This window comes from Nesoenas mayeri (genome assembly GCF_963082525.1).
Source record: "Nesoenas mayeri genome assembly, chromosome: 5".
Lineage (NCBI taxonomy): Eukaryota > Metazoa > Chordata > Aves > Columbiformes > Columbidae > Nesoenas > Nesoenas mayeri.
Window position 1 is genome coordinate 39,204,126 of NC_137548.1, and position 14,827 is coordinate 39,218,952.

The following is a 14,827-nucleotide window of genomic DNA, read 5'->3' on the forward strand; positions in this document are numbered from 1 at the left end:
TGTCTCTGAAGATGATTATGTGGATGAAAGCAAGTTCTTTGTTCATGGGATAGCTCCCAAAAACGTTCACAGATGTGATTATATAATAAGGTTATGTGTATGTAAGCAAAAAGGAATATGATAATTTCTTCTCTAGATTGTTTTGGTTTTAACTCTCACCTCCTAAACTTCTTACCATAAGGGTGTCAGTCCCTCTTTTTGCCAGAGTCAGTGCCTGACTAGACCCAGTGATTCCAGCTATGGACTCCCTGGACAGTACAAAGAAATACCAGTCTTCAAACAGCTACTTAAGTATTGGCAGGACTAATAACCAAAGTCTTCAGGCAGCACCGGTTATTATTCTGGTATCCGTTTGGGAGAGTATGTGGAAGGGGCTGTGTCAGTAATGTCAGAAGACAAAGGACAACAGGAACCACGGGGATAAAGGTTGTTCTGCAATGCATTCCCACCAGTAAGAAACAGGAGTCAACTCACACAAACTCCACTGCAGATGAAATTGTCCTAAGTGGAGCTAATGCAAATGTCCACACCACCAGCTTTCTTCCACATCCAAAGTACTTTAACAACTGCTGATGTCAGGGCAACTTATTGTGGGAAGAAGAACTAGATTGCTGAGCCAGGCAGAAGAAATCAATAATCCTGATCACTCCAGCAGAAAAGTTACTCTGAATATCAAATCAGGCACACAAAGCACTGAGAGCTTACCCCCTTCTAAAGCTCAAGGCTCTTTTAGACTTCCTTGCATGCTTTACCAGCTTTCAGTAGTCAGATGCCAAATGACTTTGAGCAGTGGCTGCCTCTAGACAGTTGTGTTTGGTATAGAACCACTAGGACTACCCTCTAAGGCAGGGGTGTCAAACTCATTTTTCCTGGGGGCCACATCAACCTCATGGTTGCCTTCAAAGGGCCAAATGTAGTTTTAGGACTGCATAAATGTAACTACTCCTACATTTTTACAGTCTTGAAATTCCATTCAACCCTTTGAAGGCAAGCATGAGGCTGATGTGGCCCCCAGCAAAAATGAGTGTGACACTCCTGCTCTAACAGATTGTCTAACCCCTTCATGGACCCAGTCAGTTTTGGATCCTGCAACATCCTGTTACAACAAATTCCATGCATGCAGCAGGGGGAAGAAATAAAGCAAAAAACCAAGCCAACACAACCAAAAAAAGCCCCTTCTTTTTGTTGAATATGCTTGTCTGTCATGGATGCTCCTCGCTCTTGTGTACCTGTGTTCTTTAACCACTGCTGAGCACAGGGAGCATACTCTCAAAGAACCATCCACAACAATCCTCATATCAATTGTCAAATTTACTTCTCTTGAGCAAGTTCCTTTAAGACATTTAAAGTCAGAGTGGGTGTAGTAAGTGTGTCGAAGTACTAATCCCCCATGGGGCTCAAGTCCCACTTCTCTGTTTTGCTTCTTAACTCTAGAGAAGCTAGCATGGTACCACCCTCTGCTGCATATACAAAGGACTTGTGTTTCCACAGCTGCGTCCACTCCCATGTGGACTCCACATCTCTGATATAAACAGCAGAGGGTAAATATGAAACCTTCCTTAAATTGCACAGCAATGTCAATTCAGAATAAAAACTTTGTATGTCTAACCTAAGAGGCATCTCTCCAGCCCCTTCTCTACTTTGCCATTTCTAGTATCAGAAACTCATTTACACTTTTGTTATTGATCTTAGACAAATATTACAATCTAGAAAGAATAGGTTTTATTCCTTCATAGGTTAGAATCATGGTTAGCCTTCTCTTATATTTTTAACTGCATTTCTGTGAGCAGTTGTCATCCAGCCCTTCATGCAGTCACTCCACCCAAGCTGAGCTGAGCTGAAGGTCTTCACGAGGGAAAAACACAGACCTTTACAGCTGGAGTCCTCTGTAAAGAGGACACAAAGACTCATACCACACTGTCATGGAATGCATTTCGATCTGAAGCCTCTTTGTCACCCATACTTGGAAATCTATTATACCCAACAGAACAAGTTTCCTAGATGTGAGTCATAATAAAAGTAGAACTGTTTAGGAAGAGACAAGAAACAAGAACTACTAAAATGACATTCCAGCCTACTAATTTCCTGGAAACAATGTTATTAAAATAATAACATGTTAAAAGCTTAGGAACAAAATCCATAAAACAGAGTGTAGTTTCCAATGACCTGTACTCATATAACTTTAACTCTGCCTCCAGGAAAAACAAACACATTAAGTGAATCGGATATTTTTACCGGAGTTTTCTCCTTTTAAAACTCTTTATGAACCCTCTAAGGCTTGCTAATATTCATGGAACCAGAACACAAAGGCAGAGCTGTGCCACGACGACACAATAGCTCAAAACAAAAATCAAGAGCACCTCCATTTGCTAGTCTTACACTGTCATTTTGACTTATATTGGTACTTCTGTTGTTGCATTTTGAAATCTTACTCTTCGCTTGACCTAATTTTAATAGAGTATTTTTAATAGCTAAGCATTTTCTGCAATCAAGAAAGGTACCATCATATAAATAATTACATTTATGAGGCATTAGACTTGTCTGACAACCAACACACAATATATTCTGATACACAACCACTAAATCAATAAAGAGAATATAAATTAACACACTTTTTGATTAATGGAAAAACAAGCTACAAGACTTGTAACAGCACATCCAAATACATACCAGCATAAAATTGCAACCATCTGAAACAAATCAGTCTTCAAGTACAAGTGGTCAAAACAATCAAGTGGGGGGAAAAAAAGTACTGTTTGCCTTAAAGCATTACTTAACGCTGGCAAGACAAGCAATTCTGCTCACAGTTCAGAAAATATTTTAAAAAGACAATGCTTACAAGAACTCAAACTCACACCTGAAATCAGGGGAAGAAAAGCAAAGCAAGCTAAAACAAGATCTGCAACATTTTAAGCAGCCCTCAACTTCTAAAACACAAAACTGAGACAATTTTAGATAATTGATCTTAAGATTATCTATCAATCATTAAACCTGAAAACAGAATGGATCTGTCAGATCTGCCCACCTCAACACAGACCAGTTCTTTATGACACAGTTTCTAAATTCTGGCAGTTGTGTTTTAACTCCAAAAACGTGAGTTTCTATCCAGAGGTAGATTTACACAAAAGTCTTATGGTTGCGTGCCTAAAGCCCCAGGTCCTTCCGTTGGTCATTACATCAGAATTTCAGTGCACATTGAAAACAAACAAGAGAAATGTATAAAGCAGATTTCTTCCTTTCACTAAAGCCTATAAGACAAATCTAAGAAGAATGACCTGCACCACAGCCCAGTGCTGCCACCAAAACCCACACCCCTGCAGAGCTCCCCACAATCGCTGCCAGAAAGGCAATGCATGAATTCAGAGAAGCACAGCTGGCTTACGCCAGCAACTCAAATGCAATAGGCTATTAAAAAGGCAACTAGAAACTCCCTGCATTTGCTCCAGGAGAAACTTTTGTTGATGTTCTGAACTGTTTCTTGCTACTAAGTGAGAAAAAGGATGGGGTAGCTCCTTGTGAGGAAGAGAAACTCTCTGCTAAGAAACCCATGACATCAGCAGAGCCGTGAGAGGGGCCCTGGACTATCATAATTCAAACTCTGTTTCTGCTAAGATCATAGACTAATTCAGGCTGAAATGGACCTCAGGAGGTCATTGCTCCCTCACAGCTTTGAGAGGCCTCCAAATAAGTGAGAAGACTTTGGTCATAAGCAGGTAGTCCAGAAGAATCAAGACTGACTTATAAGTCCAAGCAGCTCTAGTTTTCTACCTTAGTTTGTCTCCTATAACTTTTCTTCTGCATGACTTCCCATGGAAAATGTCTTATGTCATTACTCAAGTCTTCCACATATAAGTTAAATTCATAATCTAATTACACAAACATATTTGATATAGAAATAAGTGTCTCTAAAACATAAATTTCCTAAAAGTTCGACAAAAATAAACAGCAGAGTAGAAAAGAGAGACTCTAACAAGCTTTCTGAGGAAAAAGCTTGTCTCTTGCCCACTCCACACAGCCACCAAGAGAGAGGAGTAAGTAAACTGAGCAGTCATGCCCACAGTTACCGGCTGGCGCATGATTGCACATTGGCCGCTTTTGACCCAAAAGAGAGAAGATGTGGATCAGCATTGGATAATGAGAGACAGACATCTCAAATTAGACTTCATTAACTGTACTGCTCAGAGTTGTTACTACGTAAACATTTCACCCTAGCTTGGGAGAGTTTTCCCAAAAGCGAATGGATTAGTCTAAAGGTCAATGGAGTAGTTTATAAAATTGTGTATGTCGTACCAGTAGTTACAATCCAGTATTCAGGAGTAAGTTATTACATTAATCACTGGCCCAGCAAACACTTAAATGTATTTGTCATTACTGTCCTCAGTAGTCTCCTTCAACCAAGCTGTCAGTGGACACCAGCATCTTTAAGTTCAGAGTACTACAGAGCCTCAAGCCCAAAACAAATGCCCTGACACCAGAAGATGGGAGTGCAAATTAAAGGAAGGGACAAACACAAAAAAGGATTTCAGGTTCAATTCCAACACTCCTCCTCAGCTGCAGCTAGTTTTGATATTATTCTCCATGCATGGGTGCAGGTCTGGCTCAACCAAAGAAAAGCATTTGTATTAGGAGTGGTTTTGAAGCTGCAGTTTTCTGCACCTGCTTGTTTGCCTTCACTGCAATACCACCTGTGGGTTCTGATCAGATTCATTCTATTAGGTTTTATATGCACCCACAAAAACAGTGTCCCTGAGCTGACCACCTTTTTCAGACCAAAGTTATCCTGTTCCTTCCCACAGCTCTGAAAAATGAATTCAGTGACAGTATTTTCATGTGTTTGTACAAAGCTTAACAGAATGAGTCTCAACAGGACCTACAGGTCCCTGCAACGAAGGGTGGAGGCTGCCAGACTGCCCATGTCTGAAGCCCATGTCTATCTATTACAGGACTCTTTCCTAAGAGAGACAGAGATAAGAGTTAAATCCTGCTTAACAACCCTACCCAAAGAAAGAGACCCTATTCCAAAGGTTTTAAGACAGTGGTGGAAAATACATAGGGGGATTGGAGGCAATCCAATTTGATTGGACTCCTCCCTGACCCAAGCGGCAATACTGACTGAAATGTTGCTATTACCAGGCAAGTTACCCTCCTAGATGACAACTGAGTTACATGTAACTGCTGAAAGCAGAAGTAAGACTAGACATCCCACTAACCTGTTTGCTACCTGAAAAACTGCTTTTGCAAGAACCCAAAACTAATAAAGATTTTAAGGTAAATGCAACTGCTGCAGAAATAACACTAATTTAAGAGTGTCATCTAACTCTTAAAGAAAACAGGAAACAATGTAGCAGAAATAATTATTCTGTATCCTAACTACCTTTCCAATTCTCCGTGGATGTTAATTTGGCCACACAACTACCAATTACCACCCCAATGTCACAGCTGTAGCAGCAGAGAAGTCATCCAAGTGAGGAGATTTTGCTCAGAAGACTACAAGTCAGTGAGTGAGCTCATGCTGTAACTGTCTTCCTCAATACAAAGGGTAACTAGATTACCTGTGCAGACACTACTTTATACCACTATCCTTGTTAAGAGGGGCTTTTACAAACTTACTTGTATCACAGTTTCACTCTTTCTAGAAAATACTTACTCAGGTTATTTTCTCAATTGCAGGGTGTTTTGACAGACAGCCCTGTGAAACTCCTACCTATGTGATCCTAAAGCACAGCATTAACAACCCAGGTGAAAAAGTAGAAGGTACACTGCAGCAACATCTGCCTCCCAGTGATCCTTGCAGAAGTGAGGAAGCAGCTGAGACGAAAAGGACAGAAGGACTGGAAGAGAGCAGGCTGCCAGTTCCCTTTCTTGAACGCATCCCAAAGCACTCAAATCCTGCTCCTGCCAGCAGTACCCAGGAGCCCAAAAGGATTCATGGGATAAATGCAAAGAGGAGTACAGCAAAGAAAGCACTAGAATATCCCCTTTCCCCCACCAACCCTGTTTAGTTCAGGAGCTGAACTAAGTTCAGGAACTCCTCAAATGAAACTTTGTGTAATTCCAGAGCGGCTTGCCACCAGCTTCTCTCACCTGTGACATGCTCTCCTTTGCTTCTAAACCAGCACTCATTTCAGCATAAGGACAAAAGAGACAAGAAGCAAGCAAGAGATTTTACTTTAATTACGGCCCAGGAGAACTGCATCATGAATAACGTGTAGGAGCAGTTCCAAGAAAAGGCAATATTTGTAAGTGGTTATGTTCAAATTAGCTAGGAGTCAGTCTGAGACTGTTTGTTGAACGGATAGTTCCTCTCCCACCTTCTAAAAATACTCTTCAAAATACTGGTATGTGTCCAGTGGAAGAAAGAACACTCCTAACCAGCAACTGCTAGGCAGTTTTTCTACTACTTTGTTCCAAGGACAGAAAAACAATGCTAGTGTAGGAAAGGGAATTGCAAAACTGATAACAGACTGGTATGGAGGAATACTGAAAAATAACAAGGTAATAAGAGAAAAATTCCTAGACTATAGGACATCAAATTCACAAAAATACTTTGGCAACAAAACCTCTCGGAAGCACAAAGAGGAGAAAAACTCATCAACAGTGCAGCAACAGTGAGGAGGGACAGAAATTACATATCCTGATCCACCAGATCACACTGACCTAAACAAATTTGGATCCTTCAGTGTTCCTTCTTCCTCCTTTGCATCCATGGCAAATATACCAGCTGTGACTTTTCAGTTCACAGGATATGGACTAAAATTCCCAGAAACTTACAGCTGACTGTGCTACCCTAAAAAACACACACACACCCCGCCAAAACAACATTCTCCCAACAGTAAATCAAGTAAGAGTGTCATAGAAACTAGCACTACTGCTAGACAAGTGCTTTCCTACCAGAGGCAAGCAATAAGACTTAGGAGATTGTGATCTTCTCTTAGAAGACATACATTAGCTTGCATTGACTGATAAAGCACACTTGACTAGAAAAGGCATTCCTAGCAACACCATTCACTCATCCTCAGACTTTGGCCAGGCTCAAATCAGTAAGTAATAAGGAAAAATCACAGTACTTTAATCAGGTTTACAGTAAGAGTAAGAAAAGCAATGCAGCTAGCACCCCTTAGTTATCGCTCTGTATGTGTAACTTTTTAATAAGAGGGAACAGAGGAGGATACATGGACTGTTAAATGGTTGAAGGCTGGTTATTTTATTAATGTATAAAATGGTCTGCATTTAAATAAGGGCTACGGGTCATTTTGCATCATCTAAATGGACTGCAAAGCATTATATAGATTCTGCTCAGTATTTGCTGAGGGAAAGAGCTTAATCCTTGAGGCGTCTAACCCTGCTAGCAGGAACAAAAAAAGAATTCAAGGCATAGGTCTGGATTTAGGAAATGGAGATGTCTATTGGCAAAACAATAAGACCTTGCTAACTGAAAAAAGGGAGCCCATAGTTGGTATCTCAGGGGAGACCCAGTAATAAATGCATGTTCCTTTCTCTCACATAAAATCATATTGCTGGGGATATTTTGGGGACTAGCTAGAAGAAATAAAAAAACAACTTTCTTTTCCTCCTGTCTCTTTAGTAAGACAGGCTACAAAGTCAATACCTTTTATTTTTAATTGCAACCCACAGATTGGATAATTTCTTATAACAGTTAGTGTTTGGTCAAAGATCAGTGAACGCTAAGGCAGACTAACAACAATCAAGCGTGTCCCCTATTTTCTATAAAGTACATGAGCTGAGTCCTTAGTGCTTTGGACAAAGTGTTATCATAGAAGCCACTAGTGACACTACAACCAAGTTCTGATCCGGTGGTAAGAAGTCTCAATGTCTGTTCCCCACGATAAAAATACCAAATTGTTGTTATGCGTTGTTAAGCACTTCTTCTCCCCTACCTCAGAAGTGGTAGTAAATAGAGATCACTCTACAACTGATACACGGCTCTCTCCTTTATGCTATAGAGCTCTATTGCAAAGGTATTGTATAAAGACAAAGCTAAAATTGAGACTATTTGAGAAACTGCATAAACATAAGTACAAGAGACAAAGACAGATTCAGACCAGTGGAAAAGTTCAAGAGACAGTGAGATGGCATCAGGACTCAAAACAACTATCTTACCCCAAGTCATGTTTTTATTGTTGTATTTTGCTGCACTTTTCTTAATAGATCCACAGATATATGGGAATTTTAAACAAGATCAATCAGTTGATTCTGTAAGTCCTTAAGCAAAGTGCCTCCTGTGTGCAAGGAGCAGCAGTAATGACAGCAGAATGATGCTTGCTTGAAAATTCAGCAAGTTAGAGATGAGAAAGGAAAGCTGACAGCTTGACAGAGCAGATCAGGAGATTCAGTTGGGGGATTTACACACACACACAAAAAAGAAGGCACCCAGTTTGAGCCTAACACGGCGCAGAGGAGATGCGGAAGATGTAACGTGAGCAGTGACAAGTCCAAAGCAACTGACTGACAAAGTAATCCCCATACTATCATTCTGAGTAGAGATGAGCAAGGAGGATAGACTATGTAGGAGAAAAATTACCAAGTAGATCCTGCAGTTATAAAGAACAATTTGATTCAAGTCCCAGCTTTAGATATGCAAGAGATTAAGGCCAAAAGTTTAATATTGCGTAAAGAGAAACTGCATAAGACAGCCTGAGGAAAAAGGACCTAGAACAACATCTAAACTGCAGGTGATGTAAGTTTGTAAAACATGGACAAGATTTGTTTTCTGATAGAAGTTGTTAATCAGGTCTATAAGGGGCAATAAATCCTAAAGAGGAAAGGAAAATTTGCCATGTAGGTCAAGATGGCTTGGGGACTAACTTACAAGAGTAGCAAAGCATCACACTGTGTGGTGTGTGAGACAGCTGGTGTGGGACTGCATGGGAACAACCTCTCTCTCTGGTTCTTCACAGACTTGCAGTACAAACTTGCATTTAACTTTTAACATAGTTTTCTTAACATGAGATAACCCACCTCTTCTTAAAGTGCTCCGATATAGTGTTGTTATGACGAACATCACAAAGAAGCTTGCATTTCACAGGTATGAACTTGAGCTACCATTAGTTATCTACAAACAGCTGCTTCACAAGTGATAGTTTCAAATGGGACCTTTCCTGATTGAGAGGATTTGAAACTAGCACAAGAAGTCCTCAGCTTTCTGAGCTTATGGTTATGTCTGCAAGTGCAAAAAGCTCTAAACTAGATTTAGACAGGCCAGCACATCTGTGCAACGTGGCACAATTATGCAGATCTCAAAATTATCATAGCTTCATTAGTGCAGTGCTGAGCCCAAGCTCAGAACTTTCACCTCTCAGCTAAACTAATTTGCTCAGGCACAGATCCTTATTGATTAATCTGCGTTGCTTCTGAATCTGGAACTAGCTCAGTCATTGCTTACACACTATAAATGTCCTTCAGTTTTAGAGCTACCACCTCCAAGAAGCCAACAGGAACAACAAGATTAAATATAACCACTTGAGCTTAACAACTCCATGTTCCAAAGCAAACCAAAAAGGAATCTCTCTTGTTTCCATCTCATTGAGCCACTTTCAAGTTAGAGGTTTGTTAAAATGTATACATCAAGTATTTCAATCCATTGTGTTTGCTCAGCAGCATAACTAGTTCTGCCCATTTCTGTAGGCCTAGCATTTAACATTGCTATGGCAGAATCTACCACTGACAGCAGATCAGCAGTTGCCCCTCCTGTTTCCTAACTACTGCAATAATTTTCAAGTTCCAAAGGTCAGAAAACAGATTGTTAAAGATAGCTGGACTCCATAATTCTGATAAATACTTCTCCTGCCTGCTCAAGCTTGAAAAGCCACACATCCTCAAACCCTGAATCTCCACATTTCAAGTTATTACTATTTGGGCATTTTTGGACAAAGTGTTGGTTTAAATAAAGAACATTTTAAGGATTTCTCCCAAGCAATCATCAATAATGTTGCTACTGAGAAGCGCAAAAGACTGAGGATCACTTTTCTGTAGCTAAATTGCCTGTTTGGAATTATCAAGAGCAAAAGATGCTACAGAAGATGTCTTCAGAGCAAGCTAATTATCTGACAGCCCTCTCCAAATAAAGGTCCTTATGCTCACTAGCAGCAATATCACTACAATAGCAAGAACTCTAAGTTACAGCTGCCACAAAGTATTTTAATTGAAAACTCAAACTGCTTTGACACTGGCTGTGAGATGTCACGTAAGTATTCCATTATGAGGAAAAGATCACTCTAGATGGAAGAGCTCTGATTCAACATCTTGATAGTGAAGCAAGATCATTTTTGAGAGCATTTTCAACCCTGTTCTGACCAAACTACTACGATCTGATAGAGGGCCACTGCTGTCCCAAAAAGGAAGCTGACTTTATTGCCCATGACGTTTAAATACCAATGCACCAGCTTACAAGAGGCAGCCAGAAGTCTGCCTCAACAAGGCTTAGAGATTCACGAGTATAAAGATAACTTAAACTGGTACAACCACACACAGCCACAGCTTGTCAGCAGCTTGCCAGGACAGACCTGTTCTAAAGCATCTCAGAGCTTGCTATAGTGGCTAGATGAACATTATTATAAAGGCTGTTTCTTAAAGTCATAGTTGGATCTACAAGGAAGCATCTGCATGCTTAGGTGAGGCATAAAAACTTAGGACTGCTACTACACCTGAAACGGAATCACTCAGTTTACAGTCACAGGTGTTCTGCATAGTATGTTTTCTATGACAGTGCGTTGTAAGGACTGCCATCCTTTCTTCCCTTTCCCCTCCAAAAGCCACAAGAATTTGACAGTCAGTACACCTGAGCTGACAAAAACGTGACACAAGTATCTTGCATCTGTTCTATACTACAGTATAATCACAGTGTACATTTCTATACTATAGAAGAGTGTGTGTATATATGAGATAAAAGATACTTAAGTCACATTTCCTTGCAACATATGGCAGAAACATTGATTATTTGTAGATTAGTTATTTGTGTCCACTATAGTAACAGTCAGAGTATCATCACAATTCTTTTTACCACTGGTAGCATTAATATATTAAATTAGAGCAACCAGATATTGAGTCTTCAGGTGACTACACATTTTCTTTCAGTGTCTCCTGAATGAGGTTTAGCATGAAGGATGCAAACTGGAAGCCAAAAGAAAAAGCTGAATTTTCAGTTGTGTAATTAACCTGCTTTGTGACTATCACACATTGCTGGTTTTACATTTGTAAAGTATTTTAACACTATAAAGTGCTTCTGTTCATCAAATGTGAGGACAAATAGAAGAGTCATTTAACTGCCTATATTGAATGCTAGACTCTCTAAAACAATGCCTCCTGAGAGGCTGTTCCTAGTCAACTAGTATTTCTGTCATTATTATCAGCAGGCCTGCCTCAAATTGATGGCAAACTTCCCCCTCTTTCACCAAAGGCTAACATGAAATAATATTTGTCACAAGCAATGTAGTGTAACCATGGTGTCTGTAGGACTTGGATGACACACTTTGGACCCTTATTTCTATTTTGTCCTATTTCTAAAAATCAGGTGGATTTACTGATGCTAAAGGAGGGTAGCAGGGGGCTGTAGTCTTGCATTAGCACTGCTTGGTACAGTGCCCACTCCTAGTCATACGGTAGGAGATTGGCTGCCAGCACTCCCATTTGCAGGGTATCTACTGCAACACTCTCAGTTCAATTTTGTTCAGGAATGATCAGCATTTTCCACAGAGAGCTCTTATCTTAGCTATGTATGTCTCAATACAGAGTCAGTTCTTTCACCAGCTTCACTTAGCAAGCCTCTCAAGAGGAGGCTCTTGCCACACATAAGGTTTTAATGAACTTGACCTTTTGAGGAACTTGTGAGCAAGCCCATTCCAAGGCACTGCATCTTTTTGGCCCAAGATGCTCAGTCAGTGCCACTTAACTGGCTATCCTCATTTTAGTATCATTGCTGCCAGTTACACTTCAAGTATTAATCATGCATCAGAGCAGTGTGTCAGACTAAGAAACTAAAGGATCTCACCCATTCAAACAAACCACACCAGTTCTTACCTGAATTTCCTCAGTTTCATCCACCAAAAGGAAACTCACAACTTTCTCTGTCATCTTCCTTCTCTTGGTCTCCTCATCCATCCCCTCCTCCTCTTCATGCTCCTGGGCTTTGCCAGGATGGTACACAGTGACAGGGTGCTTCCTTTTGTTCCCCCCAGCATGTGTTCTCTTCTGACACTCCACGCAGAGGTTGATTTTGCACACCTGGCACCTCACTGCTGCTATCTGCCTCGACGCCGTCATACTGGCGTGCATTATGTTCCCATTGGCACCTCTGCAGGAGTCACAGTACGGGACATGGCCAGGTCTTATACGGGTCCGTTCATGGTTCCGTAACCTCTCTGGCTGATGCAGCTCTTCTTCACAACGCTGGCACTGTAGGCTCCTGCACTCGTCGCACTCATAGATTGCTTCATCTGTCCCACTGCAAACATAGCTTTCCTGGCACAGGAGTGTTGTGTTCTGTCCTTTCTCTGCAGTTTGTGTGTGGGCACTCATCTTCAGATTTCTTTAAAGCAATGTTTTTCTCTCCTGTTTCTGTTTTGAACAAGCATACATGCCACAGTCAGTTGCAAATTGAGTATTTTCACAGGGGAAAGAAACACTACAGGAATGCTGTCTGTATTTAGTTTTAAATAATTAATAGATGTTTCTATAAGATTCATACACTGACCTGCCTCCCAAGAAGAGTCTTGTTAAGCCCAGATGAAGTTTTCTTTGTCCAAAATAAACAATGTGGCTGGTTTCATGTATTGTTCTGCCCAAGTGCCAGTATACGTTCTTTATATGCTTAAGTGTATAATGTATTTTCAGTGATGAGAAAAAAAAAACCAGTCCAGTGTACTTCAGCAGATAGGACAAGTATTTCCCTGAAGCAGAGAACGGAGGGAGACAGCTGGGGACACAGAGGCAAAAAAAGACATTAGAAATGCACAAGTGCACATACATGTGTACACACACACACACACAGAGGACTGTGTCAATACTAGAAAATTCTCTGCTTTCACTTCCCAGCTAAGCTCCTCCTTCAGGGTTCACAGCATTTATTTGCTGGGAATTTCCTGATGTGCTTTACCAGATAAACAAAAAGCCGCTCTCTTTGTGCGCTCCTTCTGGCACCGCTGGATACCGATCGCTGCCGCGGCCGGGCTGACAGACGGATTTTCTCCCCCTCCGCCCCCAGCTGCCACAGCGGCCCCCGACACCAGCGCCCGCTAAGGGCAGCCCGCGCACCGACCCGCCTTTGTCTCGCCCTGCTGCCTCCCGGCTGCGCGGCGCCCCGGCCCTGCCTCCCCGCACCGGCCCTCGGCCGCCTCCCCTCCCCAGCCCGCACAGAGCTGCTCCCGCTCCGGGCTGACCCCCGGCACCCCCCGCTCCCCGCTGGTTCTGCAGCCCGGGCGGGGGCCGGCCCGGGTCCGGCAGCACTGCCCCGCGGCGGGCGGCACTTGTGGCTCGGCGGCGGCTGCGGGGCCGGGCGGGGGCGGCGGGCGCCCCCCCAGCCGGCGGTATTACGTAACGCCGGTGCCAGCCGGCGCCGCGCTCCCGCACCTACCTGGGGCTGCGATCTGCGCGGAGCCGGCTTGTTCTAAACAGCGGCCGGGGAGGAAGGGGGAAGCCCGGGCTTCCTCTCGCCGAGCGGCGGCAGCGGGCCGAGCGGGGAACAAAGACGGCACGGGACGGGGCGCCGCGAGCCAGGCTATTGTTTACAAGCCGGCGGCCACCCTTCTTCCCCTTCCTCCCGCCGGCACCCGGTGACTAAGGAGTTGGGTCCCGGCGGCGGTTTCCTCCTCCCCCCACCCCTCCGCGCCCGGGGGGTGTCCCGGTTCTCCTCCCCGAGGGGCTGAGGCGGCGACCCGACCATGCAGGCGAGGCGGCCAGGGCAAGACCCGCGCCCCCGCCACCCTCCGCCCGCTCCCCTGGTCGCCAGCCGGGATCAGCTGATCGCGGGCAACTTCAGGGTTATTTTCTCACCGCGGAGATGGGAGGACGGGAGGCGGGGCGGCGCTGGCACGCCGGGAGCTGTAGTCCGGAGTCCCGGCGCTGCCTCCCGGGAAGCCGGCGGAGGCCTGCATGTCGCCGCGGGGCCTGCTGGGAGCCGTAGTTCCCGGGCGCCGGCAGGGGCGGCGGGGCCCGACATGTTTTCTGCCGGGGCGGAGCAGGGAGGTCAGCAGGGCAGAGGTGGCGGCGGGTGAACGCGGGGGCCGCTGCTGCCGCCCCTGAGGGCGTGCGTGAGCGGGCGCGGTGCTCCCGGCTCTTTCACCGCCCCCTGGACTTTTCTTTCTCCTTTGCTTTATTTTTGCCCCACGCCGCATGGCGGGCCTGTCCGGCCCTCCCTGAGGGCGGGTGGAGCTGCAGGCCCCCCCGCCCCGGAGGAGCGGAAACAGCCCCCAGCAGGAGGGGCAAGCCTTTTCCTTCCACCCCCTGGAGAGCCAGCAAGCAGCTGCTCCCAGGCCCCCGGCCCCGGCACAGAAGCAGCTCACGGTGTCCACTGGAGAGAGCCGGGTGCCTGGCTCACTGGTAACATTCGTGTCTTTAAACAATGTCTTGACAAGGAGTACTACCAGGCACTATAATTATTGCCCTTTTTTCTTCTTTGTGATGTTAGCTACAGACATAAGCTGCTGCTTATTTAGCAGAGACTCCAGATCCGAAATAGAGGCACAGGCCTATGAAAAAACGGCAGATTCACAGTCAAAAACTGGAGCTGTGGGAATGGGTAGTGGGTGCAAACAGAGATGGTCAGAGAAGCCCCAGGGTGAGGCGGTAACATGGGCCAGCAATGGCTGCAGGG

At 44.0% G+C, this 14,827-nt stretch overlaps 1 protein-coding gene across 4 annotated transcripts in view; it reads right to left on the reverse strand.

Moving 5' to 3' along the window:
- Positions 1-14,099, reverse strand: part of ZFYVE1 (zinc finger FYVE-type containing 1) — a 42,811-nt gene extending 28,712 nt beyond the window's left edge. For 2 of the 4 annotated variants that reach the window (XR_013922167.1, XM_080345020.1), the window contains exons 1-3: positions 13,589-13,945; positions 12,710-12,931; positions 12,037-12,573 (exon numbers count right to left, since the gene is read on the reverse strand). Coding sequence is in view for 2 of the 4 variants with exons in the window: in XM_080345020.1 (XP_080201146.1) it covers positions 12,037-12,534 (498 nt within the window). In the remaining 2 variants the exon portion in view is untranslated. Of the gene's footprint in view, positions 1-12,036; positions 12,574-12,709; positions 12,932-13,588; positions 13,946-14,007 lie in introns of those variants that run through there. The other 2 variants (XM_080345021.1, XM_080345022.1) reach the window with 2 other exon arrangements.
- Positions 14,100-14,827: the final 728 nt, after the last annotated feature.